Source organism: Rhinolophus hipposideros, assembly GCF_964194185.1.
Source record: "Rhinolophus hipposideros genome assembly, chromosome: 4".
NCBI classification, from domain to species: Eukaryota; Metazoa; Chordata; class Mammalia; order Chiroptera; family Rhinolophidae; genus Rhinolophus; species Rhinolophus hipposideros.
In genome coordinates this window covers 82,923,773-82,948,972 of record NC_138050.1, presented here as the reverse complement: position 1 = coordinate 82,948,972, position 25,200 = coordinate 82,923,773, and the positions used below count along the sequence as shown (strand labels likewise).

General features: G+C 35.1%; 1 protein-coding gene and 1 pseudogene across 5 annotated transcripts in view; both read left to right on the top strand.

Annotated features, from left to right (window-relative positions):
- Positions 1–25,200, top strand: part of PIBF1 (progesterone immunomodulatory binding factor 1) — a 181,591-nt gene that overhangs the window by 43,471 nt on the left and 112,920 nt on the right. For all 4 annotated transcript variants that reach the window (XR_013993252.1, XM_081047027.1, XM_081047028.1 and 1 more), the window contains exons 7-10: positions 8–116; positions 385–566; positions 1,754–1,879; positions 17,489–17,587. Coding sequence is in view for 3 of the 4 variants with exons in the window: in XM_081047027.1 (XP_080903153.1) it covers positions 8–116; positions 385–566; positions 1,754–1,879; positions 17,489–17,587 (516 nt within the window). In the remaining variant the exon portion in view is untranslated. The remainder of the gene's footprint in view (positions 1–7; positions 117–384; positions 567–1,753; positions 1,880–17,488; positions 17,588–25,200) is intronic.
- On the top strand, positions 12,952–13,438 carry LOC308497023 (transcription factor BTF3-like; annotated as a pseudogene). The gene has a single exon. The product of its transcript is annotated as a transcription factor BTF3-like (transcript).

Below are 25,200 nucleotides of genomic sequence, written 5' to 3'. Positions count from 1 at the left end.
TTTGTAGTGAACGTGATGCACTTGAACAGGAAGTAATTGAGTTAAGGAGAAAACATGAAATCCTTGAAGCCTCTCACATAACTCAAGGGAAAGAAAGAAGTGACTTATCAAAAGAGGTAAGCTTATAGAGTCCCTTGTACTTTATTGTACAGTGATTGTGGGACCCAGCCCAGGGCAGACTTGGGGGAGGGACATTTTTTCCTTTTTGATATAGTTGCCAGAAAGAAGGTACTTCAGTAGCTGCATTTGGATAAAAACTTACAAAGTAAAAATTAGCCCTTAGTATGTGGTGAGCAAAAGCACACATGCAAGAAAACAATACAGTAAACGTTGGAAAGTAAGGCAACATTGCTCTGGATGCTCTCTGTTTCTGCGCATGTACAGGTGACCACCTTAGAGCAGACTGTTACTTTACTGCAAAAGGATAAAGAGTATCTCAACCGCCAAAACATGGAGCTTAGTGTTCGCTGTGCCCATGAAGAGGATCGCCTTGAAAGGCTTCACGCTCAACTTGAGGAAACCAAAAAGGCTAGAGAAGAGATGTATGAAAAATATGTAACATCCAGGCAAGTTTGCATCATTCTCCATATAAAGAGATAGAGGTTCACACCAATTTCTTTGAGGAAACTCTTGGCGTTGGGGAAGAAAAGTGATTTTTTTAAATGTGTATAAAATGATAAAATAATAGTTCATGTTGTTTCTATATAAGATATTCTAGTTGATTTTTTTCTTAAGAAACATTGTGGTTTTTCCAACAACCAAAAGCCTATTTCTTTCAGGTAAGGACATATACATATAAGGATATATTTTTTTCTTACAATGTAACTTTTTAAGTTCCCTATGACTAAGATTTCTGTGTAAGTATTTCTGAAAGAAAGTATGTAAGTATCTCTATAGAAGTATCTTTTCCAAGAAAATGTAATCTAGTCATGCGGAGCTTAACTAAGCTGCACTTTCCCTAACTGTGTGAAATATAAAAGAAGAATGAGGAGACAGTACTGCATACTGTTTTAAGATGCAGGCTCTGGAATCAGACTCCTGCATTTCAGTCTTCTCTCTTCAATTAGATGTATAAACTATTTGAATTTCTTTATACTAATAGCCCTTATAATCCTTGAATTATCTATTTTTAGCAGCACATCAAAAAACTAAAGCCAATTCTAAATTTTATCCTTTTAGACTTAACACATTCACAACTTTTTCCCTAGCCTGTGGTATTTTTCATCAGTTTATGCTCCTGCTAATACCTTCTGTAGTGCTTTGTGATTTTTCTGAGACATCAGAATGGCTCTGGTTATTGTGCTTAGAAGGAAAGGTTTTGTAGGGTCAATGAGTCTTTTTTAAAAAGATATTATTTGTCTATCAACCTGCACCAAACCAGATTATATTTCTAAATGAAGGACATTCCACTTGCATCAGTTTTCAAGTCTCTGACCATATGCATTAAAAACTATTAGTAAAATATTTTTGAAGATGAATAATTATTCAGCCTGAGTTAACTGACATTTTATGTAGTAATCAAGACTTAAGGGCAATATGTTTAAAAAAGAAGTCTTAGATGGAACTAGTTTGGAACAGTATTTTTAGGAATCATAAAACTTTGTATCTAATAGCAATGTTTTTTAAGTAACATTGCATTTAGAGTATATTTGACATAAGATATTAAAAATCTTACATGAAGGCCAAAAAACATTTCTTTTGCAAAAAAAAAAAAAAAAAAACAATTCATGCTATTACTTTTGACTCCTTTCAGAGACCATTATAAAACAGAATATGAAAATAAACTGTATGATGAACTGGAACGAATCAAATTGAAAACTAATCAAGAAATTGATCAACTTCGAAGTGCCTCTAGGGAAATGTATGAACGGGAAAACAGGTAAAAACAAGTAGGAAATTTGTGTGATGCTTTATTTCTCTTTATTTGAAGTTTATAGTTTTATCAAAACTGAGATTTATTTCTGTGATATAATGTATTTGTTTTTTTGTTGTTTGTTTGTTTGTTTTTTATTGGGGAAGCGGAACAGGACTTTATTGGGGAACAGTGTGTACTTCCAGGATTTTTTCCAAGTTATTGTCCTTTCCATCTTAGTTGTGGAGGGTGCAGCTCAGCTCCAGGTCTAGTTGCCATTGTTAGTTGCAGGGGGCAAAGCCCACCATCCCTTGCGGGATGAGAGCCCACTGGCTCATGTGGGAATCAAACTGGCAACCTTTGGCGTTAGGAGCATAGAGCTTTAACCGCCTGAGCCACCGGGCCGGCCCCATAATGTGTTTTTTAATACATTAAATTTGTCATAAATCTAAATATAATGGAACATTAAAGTTCTAAGGTCTTTGATAACTGGCTTAGAACAGAGTTTAGAACCTTAGGCCTTTTTACTCTGGTATTTCCATTATCCCTTTATTACCCTGATAACCTGTCTTTTTACATTTACTTCAGTTCAGATTGAGGACAGAGATGAAAGGGAAATTAGAGTACTAACAGATACCAGTAGTTTCCTGTAACCACATCTAAAATCTCCAGGAGATTTTTAAAAAGTAGTATAATATGAAATATTTCATATGCCTCATTTAGCTGCTGGCCTTGAAGACATCATGTAAGATAATCTTGAAGAAGGATTACTTTTATTCCTGCAGTTACTTTCAGATCAGAATATATTAGGTTCCCTTAGTGATTTGCAGTGTTAGGGGAAAGTAAATGCTTCTTATTTCAATAACAGTTATTTTTATTAATATATACCATCATTATAGTTCACATGGCTTTTGAAAGTTTATATTTTAGTGGGAAATTATTTGGAAATTGTCTTAATTGTCATACTAGTTTATCAGCACTAATATGAGTGTATGATATTTTAATCTTTGCCAACAAGCAAGACTTAAAATCAGGCTAAGGTTGATGTTAGAGAAGTTTACATTTGAGTTCTCAGAGCAATAAAGTCACATATTTAGCAAATATTTATTGAGACCCAGCATGTGCCAGATACATGACATGATAGATGCCATAGATACAGTGGTGGCCTCTGCCTTCACAAAGCTGGTTGTCTAATAGACAATAAAGACGAAGGAAAAATGATAAGTGTGATGACATTGGAGAAAATAGCATGATACACAGGATGAGGCCATATAGACTGAAGGTGTATCTAACGCAGCTTTGGGAGGAATCAGGGAAGACTTCATGGAGGGAGAAATACCCATGCTAACGTGATGACAAGAGTACGAAATTGGGGGAATGAATACACAGCATGTATAAAAACTTTGAAGGCAAGACAAAAATGAAGCTTTTTTAACAAACCGTGAAAATAATTCAGTAGGGCTAGAGTGTAGACTGAGAGACAGGGAGTTGTAAGAGATCAGATAGAAGAGGAAACAAGTTCAAATCATACATTGGGACTATTAAATAAGACCAGTGGGGAACGACTGAAAACTTTTAAGAATATCCGTGATATGATCTGATTTTATATAACAAGATCACTCTGCCACGTGGAGAATAGATTGGAGGAGTATAAGGCTGTAGACAGACCACTTTTAGAGGGTGTTTCCATTATCAAAATGAGAAGTCATGATGGAATTGGGTTAGTAGCAGTAGGGATGGAGAGAAATGGTCCAGATTGGAAAAATGTACAGGAAGTAGAATCAACAGGAATCAGTCTGGATTGAGGAGTGATAAGAAGTTAAGGGTTTCACTAGGTCCTTCTTTCCTCCCTCCTCTCCTTCCCTTATAATTATATAAGTTTCAGGTGTACAACATTATAATTAGACACCTGTGTGCACTACAAAGTGATCACCCCCAAAAGTCTAGTTACTGTTCATCATCACTAGGTTTCCTGATTGATTGGGTAGCTACATGGATGATGATGCAGTTTTTAAAACATTAGAAAAAGACAAGGCTTTAATCAGAAAACATGATACATTTAACTTAGTTTCATTTGAAGTGTCTGAGATATGGAAAGAGAAAAGTTGACTATATAAGGTTCTAAATCTCAGGAGAAAGCTCTGAACATGAGATAGTCCTATGGCATAGGTGATATTTCTGTTTTACAAATATGTACTTTTAGTCCTGTGGCTCAATTCTGTTATGTATTTTATAGGCTCTTATCCACCAACTCAATAACCTTAAAATTTTGTGATAACATGCATGGTTATTTCCAAACAATCCACATAGACACATAAATTTTGGTATGTATTCATTTTGAGAATTTCCTGATGTTTTAGTTTTTATTATTGCTGCTGCTGTTCATTTCTTAAATCCATTAAAATGCAACCCATGGTAACATAAATTTAGATAAATCAGCCCTGATTCTCTAAGATGGTTGGTAGAGGTAGGTTGGGAAACAGCCAACAGAACCATTTCTGGAAGCTGGGAATCTGAAAGCAGGTTTCTTTTCCCTTTTGTTATTCTACCTCCATACCTACATCAAAATGGATAGCACCTGATCAGGAGATCGTGCGATTAGGGCTGCTGTCCTGGAAGCCCCAGCCAGCGGCCACAGGGCCGGAATGACCATGGATTGTGAAGCTAGAATGGACAGTTGCCACCAGGTGGTGCTAAAGTGCAGCCTGGGCCGAATGGCTCTGAATTGCACAGGAACTCCTGGCCAGCTAGTTGAATACGCTCATGTTTTATCATTTTATTAACCTCACAATAAATCCAACTCTGTATTTTATGTGACTGAATCTTTTTGAATCACAGTTTCCTTATTCTGGCCGAATTTAATTGTAGTTACAGTTTATATCCTATTCGTCTTTTACAAGTTTAAAATAAATTGTAAATTATTTCTTTTGAAATCTTGCAACTTAAAATAATTAAGGAAAGGATCTTAGTATTCCTTGTTGTAAACTATACAACTCAGAAAACACAAAATTACGCTTTTAGATATTTTTATGTCTGAACAAATTAATCACTTGCTCTGGACTTCGATGTGTGTGTGTCAATTACTTGTATTTTATCCAAGTTCGCTGTTACAAAATGAATTAAATGGATGAAGTATTTGTACTTAGTCCCTTTACCTCTTCCCCAATAAATATTTTTAGAAGAAAGTTAGGTAAGATTAGAGAAATGCTTTGCCTTTGGTTTGCTTTCTACATATTGGAGGATATTAAGAAAGAGCGCCTTTTATTTTCTCTCAGATGGAGAAAAGAAAGATGAAACTCATGCCATCTGATCTCAGTATCTGTCCCTGCAGTCAGTCATGCCAGTAGTTTGTGAAGTTAAAGGGTTGAGAGAGAAGAGGAAGAGAGTAGAAAAGATAAAGTCTTGAGAAAAGGCAGAGATAAGCAAAGAAAGAACTTGAGTATTTGGGTACATCAGAAATATTATGCAGTAGAACCCCTTATCCATGGGATACTTTCCATGACCCTGAGTAGATGCCCGAAACTGTGGATCCTACCAAACCCTGTGTACACCTGTTTTTCCTGTACGTACACACCTTTTCACTTAAAGGAAGTACTTTACAGCTTCTCTTTGGCGTATCTTTACCAGCATCACTACTCTTGCGCTTTGGGGCCATTATTAAGTAAAATAAGGGCCCCTGGAACACATGGCAGTGGATCTGATAAATGAGAGGGCTACTAAGTGACTAACGGGCGGAAAGTGTATGCAGCTCCAGACGCTGGACAAAGGGATGAGTCATATCCAGGACGAATGGAGCAGGCGGGACAGCATGAGATTTCATCATGCTACTTAGAAAGGCACGCAATTTAAAACTTATGAATTGTTTATTCCTGGAATTTTCCGTGTAATATTTTTGGATGATGGTTGACTGCAAGTAACTGAAACCGCGCATGAGGAAGGACTACTGTAGTTGAGATTATAACGTGTGTATATGCTTTGGCTCAGTCTGTGAGTTAGGTTTCTTGTTTGTTTCTGTACTTTTTCATTTACTTTAAAATGCCAGTTTGGAGTTGTGGGAAATAATGAGTGTAGCTTACTCTGGTGGTGAGATTTATTTTATAAATAACTTCTTAGTTGGTAGATATTATATGACTGAAATGTATGGACCGTGTCACACATTTGGAGGAAAATTGGGAGTATATTATGAAAGAGATTTGGAGCAAAAGACTAAACCTAAATGGCTCTACCATTTATTAGCTGTGTGAATATATCACTTAATATCCCTGAAGCTTGATTTCCTCTTACACAAAATCAGCTAATAAAACTACTTCACAGGGTGACCTGTAAGGTTTAAATGAGATAATATATGTGAAAGGTATATTATAAATTATAAAGATACATATAGAAATGATAGTTATTTCGATACCTTTGTATATGTGCAATACTTAAAAATTATTTTATCCATTGTGTTGACAATTTAAGTAAAATGAGCATTATATAAAAGTCAACTGATAACATTATGAAATTGTTTATCATCGTTAAACGGCACTATTACAAAATACATAATTATTCTCAAGTATTAATCTCCATTTAAACCATTTTTCTTAAATGACACAATGTAGACAAAAAGCGTCTGCATGCCATTTTGGGTCTTAATTTCTGCATAAAATAGTAACTTACTTGTTCCTAGTTAGTACTGTGAGATAATAAAGTAAGGAGAGATAAATTCAGCTTGTTATTTAAGTTTTTCCAGAAAGTAACAGTACCTTTACCTAGGGTAATTTCATTATTGTAAACACAGAAAGAACTGCTCTCATAGTGATACTGCAAAAAAGATAAGGATGCATTTGTTAGAGGTGTTCACTGTGCTCTTGATGCTGCACGAAATATGGAAATTCAAATTGCTTTATCGTTATTTTAAAAGGGGAGGAGATGGAAAATACGCTTTTAAGTGTAACGATTCGTATTGCTTTAGGGATTTTATTTTCCCACCATTTCAATAAAAACCATCTTGACCACAATTTATCATCTTCCGAAAGTACTCAAGAAGAAAGTTTAATGACATAAACTTGAAATTTGTGTAGAATCTTGGAGTGATAACAGAAACTCCTTTGACCTGTGAACCTAAGTTTATTTACAAAAGTGAGTTGAGTATGTGAGTACGTAATGCATTACAATAGGTGAATTGGAACTAGTGTACAGAGGCTCCATTCATCGCTCAAAACGTGTAGGTCCTCATTAGTGCTTAAAAAAAAACCAACTTTCATATCTTACTAGATATCTGGATAATTTTTATAAGTTTTTTATGGAAAAATCTGATAATATTTTACTTTGTCTTTTCAGTTGGATTATTCTGAAAGTATAACTCGATATCTGTTCAATAAAATTAAATTTTATTGTTAGCTATCTTTTGTTTACTATATTCTTTATGTCTGTAAGTGATTACCACATGTGTTCACTGCTTAATTAATAGTATTTGAGTATTGCAGAGTTTATAGGGTATTCCAGATAAGAAGCCAGGTGAGTTCAGGTTATGTAGGGACTTGGCTTTGCCTGTATTGTATAATTTGTAGGGTGGTGAGGTAGGCTGCTAAAGTAGGCTAGGGTCAGATTGTAGAAGGCCTGTTGTCAGTGGGAACATTTTGGTAGTTTTATAGGAGAGTGACATGATGTAATTAATTTTTTAAATTGCAGTTGCAGTGTGGAGTGGATTAAAGAATATTTGGGTAGTAAAATTGGCAAGACCTGGTGATTAACAGGAAGTGGGCATCAGGAACGACTTCGACTTTTCTCTTTCACTGGCCTCTGAGATACGGACCGTCAAGCATGGCCATTAACTCAGGGTTTCAGATAGGATTTAGAAAGGAAGATAATTAATTTCTGACCTTTTACAGATATGACAGCTCAGACCAAGGCCCAAAGTACTTGTCTAAAATCACATAGTTTATATATTTTTATATATATATATTTTTTTTAAGATTTTATTGGGGAAGGGGAACAGGACTTCATTGGGGAACAGTGTGTACTTCCAGGACTTTTTTTTTCCAAATCAAGTTGTTGTCCTTTTTCTTTTTTTTAATTTTTATTTATTTTTATTTTTTTAATTTATTTATTGGGGTGACAATTGTTAATGAAATTACATAATTTCAGGTGTACAATTCTGTATTACATCATCTATAAATCCCATTGTGTGTTCACCACCCAGAGTCAGTTCTCCTTCCATCACCATATATTTGATCCCCCTTACCATCATCTCCCTCCCCCCACCTCCCTTACCCTCTGGTAACCACTAAACTATTGTCTGTGTCTATGAGTTTTTGTTTCTCATTTAAGTTGTTGTCCTTTCAATCTTAGTTGTGGAGGTTGCCGTTCAGCTTAAGTTGTTGTCCTTTCAGTCTTAGTTGTGGAGGGCGCAGCTCAGCTCCAGGTCCAGTTGCCGTTTCTAGTTGCAGGGGGCACAGCCCATCATTCCTTGTGGGAGTCGAACGGCAACCTTGTGGTTGAGAGGATGCATTCCAACCAACTGAGCCATCCGGGAGCTCAGTTGCAGCTCAGCTCAAGGTGCCGTGTTCAATCTTAGTTGCAGGGGGTGCTGCCCATCATCCCTTGCGGGACTCAAGGAATTGAACTTGGCACCCTTGTGGTTGAGAGCCCACTGGCCCATGTGGGAATCAAACCGGCAGCCTTCGGAGTTAGGAGCATGAAGCTCTACCCGCCTGAGCCACCGGGCTGGCCTCCACGTAGTTTATTACTAGAAATTTTTTTCTACTATACCCCAGATGTTACTTCCCTCAGCCATCAGAGTGCTAGAAGGGACCTTGAGCTGCTGAAGTCCCTCCAGGGTACTCTTACAGATATTGTCATTTTCTTTTTATGCAATAAGAAATCATGCAAAGTGTTGCCCTAATTATCATTCTCTAAAAGAATACTGTCATATTTTTAATTTAGACTTTTTTGCTATTTCTTGAATACCAATTATGCATCAAGTATTATATTTAACATTTAACATGCATTTTAGGAAGAATTAAATGGGACATTTTTTTGAGGTTGTAGGTATAGTATTCTCATTTTACAAATGAGGAAACAGAGGGTGTGATTTGCCTGATCTCAGACTTATACGTGGTTAAACTAGATACATCTGACTCTACAGTGTAATGCAGACTCCCATTTTACTGGTCAGAGCTATGAAAATTGACAAAACAAATCTTATCAAAACTGTAATTTATTTATAATTCTTTCGTTCTCGTAAGAGAATTTGCAAACCCTATTTATTCCACACTTGTGAGCGGAGTATAGATCATCAGAACTATATAAAAGCATTTGTAATTTTGTAAATTAGTAGAGAGGCCTTTATTTTTCCATAAAATGGTATAAGTTTTTGGCAGAACCTACCTATACTCTGATCTGATCTCCTAAGGCCCAGACTCTCCACTTGTAGCTAGAGCCCCTCCCCGTCTCCTGCTCAAGGACACAGCTCCAGCAGTTCTCCCCTTTGTCTCCTATATCGGCAGGCAGTTTTCCCTTTTCTACCAGATAACTCCCAACTATGTGCATATTATTTCTCCCATCTTTAAAAAGCCTTTTTTTTTTTTTTTAATCTCCACTTCCCCACCCAAGTTACTGCCCCATTTCTTTATTTCCTTTTGTGGCCAAATTCCTACAGAATTGTATACACTCATTCTTTACCCCCCATTTAAAAAATTTTGCTATCAAGCTTCCCCCCACCACCACCACCACCCTGTACTACTCCAGCAAAGCTGTTCTTATAAGCCCCCAGAGACCTTCATGCTGCCAAAAATCTAGTGGTCAGGTTCTCAGTTCTCATCTTACTGGACGTATCAGCAATACTTAATACAGTTGATCATTCCATACTCGTGGAAGCACATTCTTTCCCTAGTTTCCAGGATACCACACTTTGATTTTTCCCTTTCCTCTACTGACTCTAGAGAGTCTGGACACTCCCTTTACTAGTCCTCCTTATATCCTTGACATCTTTTGCAGCTGCTTGGTTATCTACTAAGTATCTTAAATTTAATGTGTCCAGAAGCAAACTTCTGCCCCTCCAGCCCTACTCTGCCTTCAGTCTGACCCAGCTCAGGAAAAGGCATCCCTAATCTACCCACTTAGACCAAAAATCTGAAGCCATCTTCAACCTCTTCTCTCTCTTTCACATTCCATATTCTATCAGCAGATCCCTTTGGTTGTATCTTCAAAATCTATGATCTCTTACCATCTAACAGGTACTACCTTGGTCCAAGATACCATTATCTCTTACCTGAATTACTGCAGAGCCTCTTAAGTGGTCCCCCAGCTTCCTTCCATGCCCTCACCAATCTATTCTCAGCACTGTTGCTGTTAAATGGTAGGTCAAATTGTGTCCTCTGCTCAAATAAAAAGGTTCCCCATCTTAGTAAAAAAAGCAAATGATTCCAATGGACGGTGATGCTACCTGATCTGCTCCCAGTCACCCCATCCTCGTTTTACTCCTCTATTCTAGTCATTTGCTTAGTCACATTACCTCTTGGTCCTCAGCTGTGAGGTAAACATTCCCCCCCTCAGGTCCTTTGTATTTACAGTTCCCACTGCTTAACCCTGCTCTCTTGGATACCCCAGAGCCCTATTCCTCACTTTCTCCACGTCTTCAGATGTCACCTGCTCTCTGATATCTTTCCTGACCACCCTATTTAAAGTTGTGACATCTCCCACTACCCCCTGACCCCTGCTGCCCACTGGCCCCTTCCCAGCCTTATTTTTTTCTGGAACACGTAGGACCTGCTAAAATACTTGTGGATTCTTTTCTACTAGAATGTAATTTCTATGTGAAGAGGGATTTTCATCTGTTGTTTAGTGCTGGCTTCCATGTACCAATGTCCTGTCCATAGTAAGTGCTCAATCTGTTAAATGAAAGAATAAATAGGTCCTACTTTTGAGAAATCAGGTGGCTAATGGTTTAGGTGAAAACCTACACAAAGATTTGTAATGAGATAGATTTCATGAGGAGCAAGCATGGTGACTGATATAATACGTAGTCACTCCGTTAACCATCCACCAGGTTCACCTTGTTTCATTTTAATATATTACATTTTGTTCTAGCAGCTACTTTTTAAATATCAATACATTAATGGATTTTAAACATGTGTTTTTGATTTTGGTGCTTAAATGTTTCATAATATTTTAAACCATGGTTTGGATTATGTATTTATCTACTTTTAGCAAAAGTTTCCACATCTGTAAAATGAAGAAAAAAAAATCTGCTTGGGCACCAACTAAAATAAAAGGATGAGAAATTATAGCATGTTCAGTCAATAGTAATTTCAAAAAGCTTCTACTCTTAAAATGCATAACTTCCCCCAAGAAATTGTGCTAAATAAAATTTACACTTTGCTCTTTATTTTTATGTCCTATTCATTCACTTTTCAATTATCTAAGTTAAAGGAAAGATTATTGGTCATTGATTATATAATAGCAGGTAATCCACTGTAACCCTTCTATTTTGCGCCATCTTAAAAACAAAATCACCTGGTATAGAAATGAGTAGTTTTCTGTTTTGTCCAGGAAGAAAACCTGAAGGTAGAAGTGATTAATTCAAATGTTTTCCGTGTAAATAAGCTTGTCATATAAGCAGCCTGTTTCATTCCTTTTTGTTCCAACTGGAAAAATATATTCACTTTTATTAACCAAAAAAAATTTTACATGGAGGCAGAAGGAGAATGGGTTGCTTAGTTGTACCTGTTGAGTTCTTCTGACAGCTACGTATTTTTCACTATTTATTCCTGGTAAATTTCAAATTCTGAGGCATTAGTGATGTTTATTCAGGCTAAGACATGCTCTTAGCATTGCCAAACTCTGATTTATTCCTGTTAGAATTTCAATGGTTCCTAAAGTTTTCCTTATTCTTTGAACATTATTCTTTGAACATCTTACTACTTTTGAAGTGTAAATTTAGGAGTCATCTCTGCACAGATACACTAGATTGCGCATGAAATACATCAGTTTTATTGTAATATTAAAATCCTTTTCATAGAGAAATAATTAAGAACTTAACTCTAAGTTTCTTGTTTGATGTTATAATTTAAGTGACAATATTTCCCCATTGTTTGTCCATGAAAGTTCTGGTTTGTGCCTGTTTCTCTGGCATGATTATTAAGAGGACCCTCTCCCACTGCAAAAAAAGTGCCTCAAGTTGAAAAATACATTATTTGGACACTAGTTATAATACTAGCATACTCACTTTCCTTTTGCATTTTATGTAAGATTGGTAAGATTTCTTTTCTGTTTTCTGGCATCTTTCCTCTCAATTCACCTCCCACACGCAAATATAGGATGGATGGGAAAGATAAGCATGTGTATATGGGGGAATGGAGTTTGTAGGAAACAATATAAAAGAATCATGAAAAACAGTTTTGGAATCAAATGCCAGCTATCTAAAAGCATTTTTAAGGATGAAATGTTTGGATTTTTGTATTTGTAAAATACTTGTTATAATGTCCAGATGGCCAGTTCCCAACATCTTTCTGTTATTTGATTACATATAGATTATATATAGATATAGTCATATGTTTAGTTACATTTTATTATATGTATTATATATAGTCAGTTTGGACTTTTAAAACTAGCTTCTTTAGCTTGCACATGCTACAGTGTCTGTCAGTTTTTCAAGTTTGTCTTTTGAAGAACATTTGAATTCCTACTATTTAATTGTATTTTGTTAACTTTTTCTACTGCACTTAATATTTAAAAATGGACAACTTGTATCCGATGGACATGCGTCCTATTTGGGAGACCACCTCAGGGATACTGTGGATACCTGATCATGGCATTGTACATCAGAAGCTAAACATTAATGAATGCCAACTATAATTTTATATATATAATGTGATGATTCAGTGTGAGGTCGGAGGGATAGTGGATGGGGGGAGGGGGGTTCACAGTATGAGGGATATAAATGATGAACGTCTAAGTATTACCTTGTTTTGTACACCTGAAACTAATAAATAAATTAATTAATTTAAAAAAAAAAAAAAAGGACAACTTGGTGCATTTATTCTCAGCTGGTCTGCCCAAGACCCCCTGAGCGCCAACCCTAGTCCCCCGCGCAGCCCCGTGTCCTCTCCAACAAGATGAAAGAAACTATCATGAACCAGGAGAAACTCGCCAAATTGCAGGCACAAGTGCGCATTAGTGGGAAAGAAACTGCTCGCAGAAAGAAGAAGGTGGTTCACAGAACAGCTACAGTAGATGATAAAAAACTTCAGTTCTCCTTAAAGAAGTAAGGGGAAACAATATCTCTGGTATTGAAGAGGTGACTATGTTCTCAAACCAAGGAACAGTGATCCACTTTCACAACCCTAAAGTTCAAGCCTCTTTGGCAGTGAAAACTTTCACCATCACAGGCCACGCTGAGACCAAGCAGCTGACAGAAATGCTACCCAGCATCTTAAACCAGCTTGGTGCAGACAGCCTGACTAGTTTAAGGAGACTGGCTGAAGCTCTGCCCAAACAATCTGTGGATGGAAAAGCACCACTGGCTACGGAGAGGACGATGATGATGAAGTCCCAGATCTTGTGGAGAATGTTGATGAGGCTTCCAAGAATGAAGCAAACTGAATTGAGTCAACTTCTGAAGAAGATAACACTTGAAGAAGTTACTGGGAGCTGCTATTTTATATTATGACTGCTTTTTAAATTTTGTTCATGGATCTGATAAAATCTCAATCTCTTAATATTTTTAAGCCCAAGCCCCTTGGACACTGCAGCTCTTTTCAGTTTTTGCTTAGACACAAAATTATTCTTTGCAGCTAATTAAGGTGAAGAAGCTTGGGAATAAAGTTTGAAGCAAAGGTTAATAAAGTTCTTTGCCTAGTAAAAAAAAAAAGGATAACTTATTAGTTATATGGCAGTTATGGTTTTATCTGTGGCTGGAATACAGTACATCTGGTGTTTTATCAAACCAGTCTAAGTTTGAAAGAGCATGGTCCGTAAAAACAAGTGTATAATATATTTACAGTTCTTTTAAGGATTATTTTTGATTTAACATCCAGTTGTACTCTGAGATCATCGTATAATATAAATCTCATAATGACAGAATTTTCCAAGGAGAAAACTTCTGTGAAACAAAGGAAATCTTGAGAGAGACAGCATAATATGCTGAAGAGCATGATTCTAGAACCAGGCGGTTTGGGTTCATATTGGGGCTCCATCACTCACTTGTTATGTGACCTTAGGCAAATACTGAATTTCTCTGTTTCAGTCTTTTCCTTTGTAAAATGGAGGTAATGATACAACCTACACTTTGTGGGGTTATTGTGAAGATTAAGTTATTATATGTTATTTTATTATCTAATACTGTTATAAATAATAAAAGTTATTATACATCAAGGGCCTAGAATCGTTCCTAACGTGGTAAACACTCTGTTTGCTATTATTACTATTGCCAGTGGAAGAATAGTTCAGTTTCTCTTTCTCAGACTTAATTTGAAACATTAAAAGACAATTGATAATATTAAAGGAAGTATGCTGCTCCTTACTGAAATATGCAGGTTGTGGGTGGGGCTGTGGAAGGTGTGGTACTTGATAATTACACGTCATCTTACCAGTAAACACTTATAACTCTTGGTAGAGGCCTGGGTTTTTAGCACTTTCTCCCATTCATTGCAGTTTTCTCTTGAAATTGCCTCTACTTATTTGTCCTAGGTCCACCGTTCATGTCTTTTCTTCATTCACTCACCTCTCTTCCTCCAATTATAAATAATCATCACAAACAACAAGTGCTGGCAAGAATGTGGACAAAAGGGAACCCTCATGCACCACTGGTGGGATTGCAAATTGGTGCAGCCACTATGGAAAATGGTTTGGAGCTTCCTCAAAATATTAAAAATGGAGCTACCCTATGACCCATCAATTCCACTCCTGGGTGTTTATCAAAAAAATCCAAACACTAATTTGAAAAGATACATGCACCCGTGTTCACTGCAGCACTATTCACAATAGCCAAGATATGGGAACAACTGAAATGCTCATCAATAGAAGATTGGATAAAGAAATTGTGGTACATTCATACAATGGAGTATTTCTCAGCCACAAAAAAGAGTGAAATCTTACCATTTGCAACAATATGGGTGGACCTAGAGAGTATTATGCTAAGCAAAATAGAGTGAGAGAGACAAATACTATACGATCTCACTTATATCTGGGATCTAAAAAACAGAATAAACAAACAAAATAGAAATAGACTCATAGATACAGAGAACAAACTGATGGTTGCTAGATGGGATGGATGAGAAAGGTGAAGGGATTAGGATTGGGGATGGATTAGAAAGGTGAAGGGATTAGGAAGTACAAATTGGTAGTTACAAAAAAAAATCGGTAGTCATTGGCAGGCATGTGAAGTACAGTATGGGGAATATAATCAATACTATTGTTAAAACTATGTGTCAGATGGGTACTAGACTTTCCAGGGGCATCACTTCATGAATTATATAAATGCCTAACCACTACACCTGAAATAATACAATATTGAATGTCAACTAAAATTTATTAAAAATATGTGTAGTCATAGGATGTAAAATACAACAGAGAATATAGTCAGTGGTATTGTAATAGCTATGGATGGTGTCAGATGGGGTAGTACCCTCTTATTATACCTTCTCTCATAAGCTCTAGTGTTAGTTTAGTCTGGGTATTATTTAATTCACTTGCAACTTGTTTTTATTTCTAATGCCTATTAGTGCAACAAAGAAAATATTGTTAGAGACTGAAGCTTCTCCATCTACCATCTAAGCATTCATGATTAATCAGTATTGTAAATGTGATCTACCTGGAATTTTGCTACTGAAATAACTTACAGAATGATGAGGCTATATTTGAGAAATGAAAATTGCAATCAATTCGTGGTGATTTAGTGACATAGAGGTCATTTAGGAAGGAAGAATGTGTAAATGTTTAATATACTCAGAATTTTATTCTATCTATAAAAGTAAGTTTTCATTTTTCAGTTAGTTCAATAATAGAATATTTTTTGAAGGTCATTGCAATCAGAAAATGACATGCCATTTGTGATATTTTATGATATGTACTTCCACTTCGATAATAGTATACAGAAGTTATTTTCTTTTTAATAAGAATTATCTGTACTCTAGTTCCTTTGAAATTATTTTATTTCTGGCTCATAAACAATTTCACTGATGAATCTCTATTGGTTGACATGTTTTCAATTTTAAGTTTGTTGCATCTTTTTGCAATGTGCAAAAAATGGCGTTGAGCCCTGGCACAGCAAGTATGGCCACTAAATTCTTCTACTGTCTAGTAGTTACTAGGTAGACTTATTCCAACTATGTGGATTTTCATGACTTCCTACTGACATTCTCCATGAATGGTAAAAACCAAATTCCAATATCCCATCCAGTTCTTAATGGGAGATAGAGTGATATGATGTAGAAAAAAAAACACACTCTCTTTGAAGTAGGACATAGCTGGACTCAAAGTATGGCTTTAACAGTTGGGCCATGAGACTTGGGGCTAGGTACTTAAGCTCTCTAAACTTCAGTTTACTCAGCCATAAAATAGGTTAGAAAATACAACATGAGGGATTTCTAGGGATTAAGGGAGCAAAATCATTTGTTACATTCTATCTTTATTTATGTTGTAACTCTGTTACAGAATAGAATTTTTGAAAAAATTGACTCTGACAGAAGCTTACTGTTGGTATTTTTCTTGATCCAAACTTCCACTTTCATTAAAAAGCAAAGATTTGATCTTTGAAGGCTCTGTCTGGCTGTATCATCTAATTCCTCACTGGTGTTACCTTTTACTCTTTGGACATTTAACTGTCACTAAATGTATCTTTCTGTCAATTTTAATTCCTGCTATCAGCACTGTGAGTGATTTATCTAATACTCTAGTCTCCTACTTCCTGAGCCCTACATGAATATTGACCTTCATATCAGCTGTACTTCATTAAGCTATCCAGCGGTCACACGTTAGATCTTAGTATCAGCTGAAATTCTATCATTGAAAGTACTATTCTACCTCCAAATCACCATTCTCCCACAGAAATCTCTAGTCTTCCATCTTGGTTGTACAACTTCCACATAATGTGTTTGTCATCTCATCAGGATTTCATGTACTTTGTCCCTTCTACTTTCTCCTAATTTGTCAGTCCTTCTGTGTTTCCTTCCCTTTCCTTTCTCCACAAATGAGATCCCTAAGTCTACCACTTCAGTTGTTTTCTCACTCAAATCCCAAACTTCATTTCCATTTTGATACTTGTGATCTCTCTATTATATCCTTCACTTAAAGTATTTTATAGAACATTGATTAACATCTCAAAACCTCAGTTTTCCTTTGGGTAATATGTGAGTAATTATACCTGCCTCATTCGATTATGGTATTAAATAAGTTACTGTTTAGCCTACCTTCAACCCACATGTAGAAAGGTGACATGATCTTTAGAGGTAGACCATGTTCGTACCCACACTGCTGCGTGCTGCTAACAGAAACTCCGCAAGCCAGGCAAATGCATGTCCAATTTGAATTGTCATCTTCTAGGAGATCTTTAGTAACAGATAATCCAACTCCAAGCAAGCTCATTTATGAATCTTTAAAAGATGGATACTTACGTACTTGGAATAACTGAATGTATGTATGTTTAAATATTAGACATCTCCGAGAAGCAAAGGATAATGCTGTGGCTGAAAGGGACCGAGCAGTGATGGCTGAAAAGGATGCTTTAGAAAAGCATAATCAGCTCTTAGACAGGTAAGTGTCCTGAAAATAGAAATGTTAAAACTCTTCAGTTTTCGTTCTTGTTACTTTTTCCTTCAGAAAATATATTTTTAATAAAAATACAATTTTCAATTGCAGTATAATATACATGCATTATTTTTGTAATGCGTAATTATTTCATACCTTGAAACATGACATAGAGCAATTAATCATCCTAGAGAGTTTCCTAATACCGTGTTTGTCAAGCTCAGTCAGGAGGCAAACACTTTCTGATTTCTGTCACCATAGTTTAGTTTTGCTCTTCCTGGACTGAAAATGAATGGAATTGTACAGTATATACATGTACTCTTTCATGTCTAGCTTCTTTTACTCAACATTGCGTGTTTCATCTATTTTGTTTTTGTATCAGTAGTTCATTGTTTACTATTGCTATGAACATACCACAATTTGTTAATTCATTCACCTGTTGATAGACATTTAAGTTGTTTCCAGTTTGGAGGTATCATGAATAAAGTTGTTATGAACATTTCTTATACATATCTTTTTGTGGGCATGTGTTTTTATTTCTTTTGGATAAATACCTAGGAGTGGAATTGCTAATCATAGGGTAGATGAATGTTTTACTTTAAAAGAACCTGCCAAACTTAATTCCAAAGTGGTTGTACCATTGTACACACCCTAGTTCATTTTTGTAAATATCTATATGTTCTGCTTCCTGTGTGTAGGAGGGAGGGGAAGAGAGAGAATGACAATAGAAAAGGATATTTAATAGCCTAGTTAAAGAGATGATGACTAGTAAGGTAAATATTACCTCACTGAACACTGAATTTTCAGTGGTTAGACTACATTAAGACTAAACCGTGGTTATCCTTTTTGTTAACTTTTTATTTTGAAATAATTTCAGACAGAAAAGTTTCTGTGATAGTATACTGATAAACTTTGAAAATAAGTCCAGTGGATCTTTTAACTGTTAAATAAACACTTGCACATTAATTTGTGCTTTAAGCAATATTGGAAACAAAAACAAAGACAACTCTTCACGTAATTAACCTATTGTTAATCCTTTAGAATGTCAAAATCTTTTAAAATGGCTCAAGTTGTTATACTTCTCAGTGCATATCAATTTTACAAACTTGACCCACGGAGGAATTTTACTAAATGTAATACTGAAGAATTGTTTACTATAGTGTATGTCTAATTTCAAAGACCTTAATATAAGATAAATTTATAAATCAACTGTTTTTATTGCAGTGCTATTACAACCTATCTTTAAATTATCTTTTACAAGTAATATGTATAACCTTTCTATTTATAAATCTGTATGATTTCCCCTAAAGATTTACTTGGCTTTTTGTTGATGTTTTTTTCAACGTGATATAGTTAGTCATTATTAAATAATATTTATGAACAAATTAACAAGCTTTGAAAGAAAGCATAAGATTTCAGCTAGAAAACCAGGCAGAATTTCATAACTTGCTAGCATTGGTTTGTTTTTGTGAATTTGAAGAGAATAGTAAACGTAACCTGAAAATTGGCTACTTTATATTTATACTAAGCTCTGTAATGTTCTAAACTCGACACCTAAAATTCTTTTTATCTACTTGTCGAGAGACTGGTATTTATCCTAAACGCTGTGGGATACTTTAGTATTTAAAACTATCTTATGAATTACTGAGAATTCAATCATTTAATGTTTCTAAAGCACATAGAACAGTATTTGGCACATATATCAATGTTTACTAATATTGTACAAATGTTTGCTAGTACTATAAAATAATTTGCTCAATTATTTTTGTTATTAAGCTTTACTAACTGAATTTTTGCTATTCAAAAATTGATATTGTTTCAAATATATGGTGATGGAAGGAGAATGACTCTGGGTGGTGAACACACAATGGGATTTATAGACGATGTAATACAGAATTGTACACCTGAAATCTATGTAAATTTACTAACAATTGTCACCCCAATAAATTTAATTTAAAAAAAATTGATATTGTTCCAAATCATTTCCACTAGAATATTGAATATTCCACTAGAATATCAAAACTGGAACAGCTCGTTCTTAAACTGTCAGATGAGAACTTTATTCTTAATCCCTTGAAGTGAGAGGAAAACCTTGCTTATTCAGAGCCTGAATTTCAGTCAACCCTAAATACTTGTGATAGTTTTAAAATCAAGACAGAGAAGGAGAAAAAGAAAGTGTTTCTAGACACACTAGAAGTAACCTATGAGCAACAAATAGAGTTAATGCTCACACCTTTAAAAGCAGTTACAGGACTAAGCATTTATTGAACGAATGAATGAGAATAACATCTGGGAATCTAAAACTCAAATGTGGGTTTTAACAAATTGCTTGAAACAGTTAAAGGTACTTATCTCTTTTTTTAGCTGTAATATAGACAAATAAAGGGGAAAATCCTCCTCCTTAAGGCTATAATGTTACTAAATGACAAAAAAAGTAGGATTCTAGACAATCCCACAATTTAATTCTTCCTTAATTAATCTATAAATTCAATACAATTTATGTCAAAAATTTAAAAGACTTTTTATTGAAACTTGAACTGACTCTAAAATTCTTTTTCAGAATTGCTGTGGCTATTCTTGTACCTTTACTCTTCCATATGAATTTTTATAATTACATTTTCACATTATAACTTGCATCTATCCAAAGTTCATTTTGGGGAATGATGGGGAATATATGAGCAAAATGCAAGGTTAGGTAAATGGATTTTGGTAGCTGTTGAAGGGCTTTACCCAAATGTTTTTAGAGAATCATTAATAATGAAGAGGTAGGTTTATAATGGCCATGATAATACTTTGTAGTATTATATTACTACATTTAGTACTATATTTCTACATTTTTGTCAGTGATTTGGGTAAAAATGAAAACAGCTTACATTATAAATTTTATATAAGAGAAGAATAACAAAGAAATTGAATTACAGAATGAAGACCAAATAGATCTTTTCGGGCAGAATTAATGAGCTGAATGAAATTTAATGAATAGATATATGATCATACACTCGGGTCCAGAAAACCTGTGTTGTTAGTATAATAGAATTGAAATTGAATTCAAATGTGAAAATAAGTGCTTAGAATTGAAATGGGAAAAGAACTTAAAAGATTTCAGTATGGCGATATTATCCTACAGTAATGAAAGTTATATCTAGAATGTGGTCAGTGATTACCTTATCTATAGAATCATACTGGGATCTAAACCCAAACTTTAAACCCAAATTCTTAAAAGGAAAATGAACCAAACTGGAAAGATTCAAAAATGTCCTAACAATGCTAGATTATAACTGTCTACAAATATTTGAAAGGTTCTTACGTGAACAAGCTGGTTTTCTCACTTCGTAAGACTTAAAGTAGTAGAATTGGGATCACTGGGTAAACATTACAAGAAACAGTAAGGATAAACTTTTCTAATGGGCTGTTCAAAATGCCTTGGCATGTGTTAGGTTGGTGCAAAAGTAATTGCGGTTTTTACAATTTTTTTTTTCTTTCTTCAACCTTTTAAACCGCAATTACTTTTGCACCAATCTAATAGTATATTATTCTCCATCAGTAGAAGTGTTCAGGCCAAGCATTCAGTAGGAATGTGCTTATGAGAATTGAAGCATCCGTGGGTAGTTTGGTGAGGTTGAAGTCCCTGTTGATTCGGACATTATCTGTGACAACAGCTCAAAAGAGTTAATATGCTGGCTAACGTACCACGGAGAAAGAATAGTAAACTCAAGGAATGGTAAACCCAATTTTTGAGAGTATTTTTTTTAAATCTCTGCAGTTCACTTCTTTGTTTTTTTCAAAATAAAAACCTGCTAAGGATTATTGGAAAAGGACACTATATACTTTTTAATATCCACTAAAATTCTTTTGCGTATAAATTGTCTAGGAGTATGTGAACTCACATGTTTTGGGAATATCATGTATAGTTTTGAATGTAGTGAAACCCAAAGACAAATATTTTTATTATTCAGAGGTTAAGTTTTTAGTACTCAAATATGTGATTCTGCTTCCTTGGTATCATGATCGGAATAAACAAATGTGTTTGAAACTTTACATAGACTGTGCTTAAATAAAGCCTCAGATATGCCTATAGACAATTTCCTAATCAGGTATAATTAGTCTCATCTTTTTCATTTATGTTAAACATTTGTCTTTATCAAATGCCTCATGTAATGATTATAAACAACCTGTGTTATTATAAAGAGAAATGTAAGGATGTAGTGTGCCACCTTCAAACATGAATGAAAAGTGCTTTTTACTCAAGGACTTTAATTTTCTACAGAGGGATGGACTTTTCTCAGGCATATCCCCATGCAAGTAATTTATTTAATATGTAACAAGTACCCAGTTTTAATGAACATGAACAGTTACTACGTCATGTTCTGTTGCTTTATTGGGGAACAGTGTGTACTTCCAGGACTTTTTTTTTTCCAAGTCAAGTTGTCCCTTCAATCTTAGTTGTGGAGGGTGCCGTTCAGCTTCAAGTTGTCCTTTCAGTCTTAGTTGTGGAAGGCATAGCTCAGCTCCAGGTCCATTTGCCGTTGCTACTTGCAGGGGGCACAGCCCACCATCCCTTGCGGGAGTCGAACCAGCAGCAATCTTGTGATTGAAAGGATGTGCTCCAACCAACTGAGCCATCCGGGAGCTCAGGGGCAGCTCAGCTCAAGGTGCCGTGTTCAATCTTAGTTGCAGGGGGCTCTGCCCACCATCCCTTGTGGCAACCTTGTGGTTGAGAGCCCACTGGCCCACGTGGGAATCGAACTGGCAGCCTTCGGAGTTAGGAGCACAGAGCTCCAACCTCCTGAGCCACCGGGCCGGCCCAAAAGGGGAAAATGTTTAAACTCAATCAGTGTGAATAGTAAAATAAGTCGAATATACTGTTAGATCTGTGGAAGCCTACGTGAGAGGCCTATATATGAATCTAAAGTAAGCTTGCAATCTGAAATTAATTTTAATAGTATTTTTTTCATTTAGGATTATTTTAACTGTTTTAAAATATATATTTCATATTTTGAAATATATTTCAAACAGTTTTCGTCTATAAGTATTTTTAAATCATTATTGCTTGAAACTGTTTTCAATCCCTGAAACATTTCTGATTCTAATAATAGGATTTTGTTCTCATTTTTTAATTGTAGAGGACAACAGTAAAAGGTGAATAGATAAGTATTTTTTACGTCATACTGGGCTAGTTTAAACGTTTAATAGAAGCCAGCTGTCCTAAATTTCAATTCAGTGCTTTATCCCCAAGAGTAGAACAGTTTTAACATGACTTTAGTCTTCCTTTTCTCATAGTTTTGTATTGTTTTGTTTTTGTTTTAGCTGTCTTTTAATCTGCTGCTGGCTTCAGCAGGCAAGTCAGTATTTGTATCATTTGCAGAATAAACTTAATGGAATAAAGGATGTTGAGATTTAAAATAAAAGCTATAGTATGGTACTCAAACATTTTTACTTAACTCCGTGATAACTTTTTTCATATTTTTCTTAGATTTCATGCTTACATACAGGAATTCACATCAGAATTGTTATTTGAATGCAGAAATTCCTAATTCTCAATCCTATGTTAAGTTATTCTTTTGTCATACTTCTTTATGAAAGAATATACAATAAATTTGTATGTTTTAGATGAAATTTTTAATATCTGAATTTTTTTCATAATTTGCAAAATACTCTCAATGGGCCACTGGAATGATTTTCTAAAGTTTATAAAATTATTTTTTCTATGTTATTTGATTTCTCTCATTCTTTATAATGTTCAGTTTTTCCATGGGTTTGCTTTGTTTATGTTGAGTAGTCTAGCCCCATGTTGCTCTAAAATTTTCTTGGTTTTTAAGCTGCTGCTGCGGCTCCATCTGATATATATTTATTTGCTCAGTTTTATAGGATTGTTATGTCAAGGTGTACTCATTACTTTCTAAGTTACCACAAGTGATTCTACTCCTTTCCTCATTAAAGGCTTTGGAATTAATAATAATATAGTATATGTGAAAGCTTTAAGAAATGTATTGCTGAGATGAAAAGTAGCTGTTTCTTTTCAGTATAGACACCAATCAGGCTCTGAGAGGAACTGGTAAACTCCCATATTCGGGTCACAATGTATACATTTTATTTTATGCCACCTCTCTTTTATCTTCCTTTCTCTTTATTAGGCATTAGTCTGATTTGAAATTTCTTGTCCCACCAGAAACAATGGCCCAGGGAGTCCTTTAACCATTCATGGATACTTTATTGCTTATAATTGGGCATAAATGGTACTGGTTCTAAAGTGATACACTTGTTCTCCTCCATCTCAAAAATAACATGTATTTTGAATGTCTTTTGTGCAGCAAGTAAGAATACACAGAGAGAAAGAGAGAGCAATTGGATATTGTTTCATGAGTCCTTTTCCTTAAAGAAGTACTGGGGCTTCTGTGGTCAGAAAGCATATTTATTCTGTATCAGGAGAGTTAATGATCGATGCTAATGTTGTTAACCTGAAATTCTGTGGGAGAGAATATCTTTATACAGAAATACACTAGAATTATCAGCATATGTTGTGCATATTTTGTTATGTAAATAGAACAGTTTGTCGTAGAGAAATGCTCTTTCCGTACATACTGACGTGAACCTCTTCTCTCCTCAGTCCTGAATAACTGAATGGCTGTCATTCTCAAAAGATCAGTTCACTTTTTACCTTATAAAATCAAGGCTGTGTTCCTGCATTCTATCTTCGTCCGTGTTCTTTTTAAACTTCTTATTTCAAATAATTTCATATGTGCCCAAGAGCTACAAGAATGATACAAAGAAGTTCTGTACATATATCTTTTACTCACATTCACCCTTTTTAACATTTGGTATATTTGTTTTATTCTTATTCTGTCTCCCTCTCTCATTTCTTCCCTTCCTCCCTACACACACACACACACACTATTTTTTTCTTAATAGTTTAGTGAATGTACCATGTACTTTTACCTCTTCACAGTTTATTTCTTAGGAATGAGAATATTCTTTTACATAACCACAGTACATTTTCAAATAAAGGACAACACTGATAGCAGTACTTTTACCCATTTTTGTCATTTGTCCCAATAATGTCTTTTTATACCAATTTTTCTTCTAGCACAAGATCCAGACCAGAATCACACATTATTTTTAGTTATCATGCCTTTTCAGTCTTCTTCAATCTGGAACAGTTCTTCAATTTTCTCTATTTTGTCTTCATGACATTTGGTCCTGTATGTATGTATGTATGTAATACATATATACATATATACATACACATACACACACACACACACACACACACACACACACACACACACACACACACACACATATATATATATATATATATATATATATATATATATATATCTTAGGCACACGTCTTCTACTCATCTTCAACTGTTACTTTGGAAAATGACCAGTAATGTTCTTAAACTCCTTAGGTCTTAGAAACTGATATTTCCAGCTACTCTATTGATATTTTTATGTGGCTGTCTTTGTGAAACAAACTTTGTTTCCTCCCATATTCACCCCTACCAAAACAGTTACCAAAGTAACTTCAGCTGCCTTCACATCCATCAACTGTACTACCCTTTTTAAGCTATTTCTGTTTGAACCTTTAGAATAACAGTCCTTTCCCATTGCTCCTG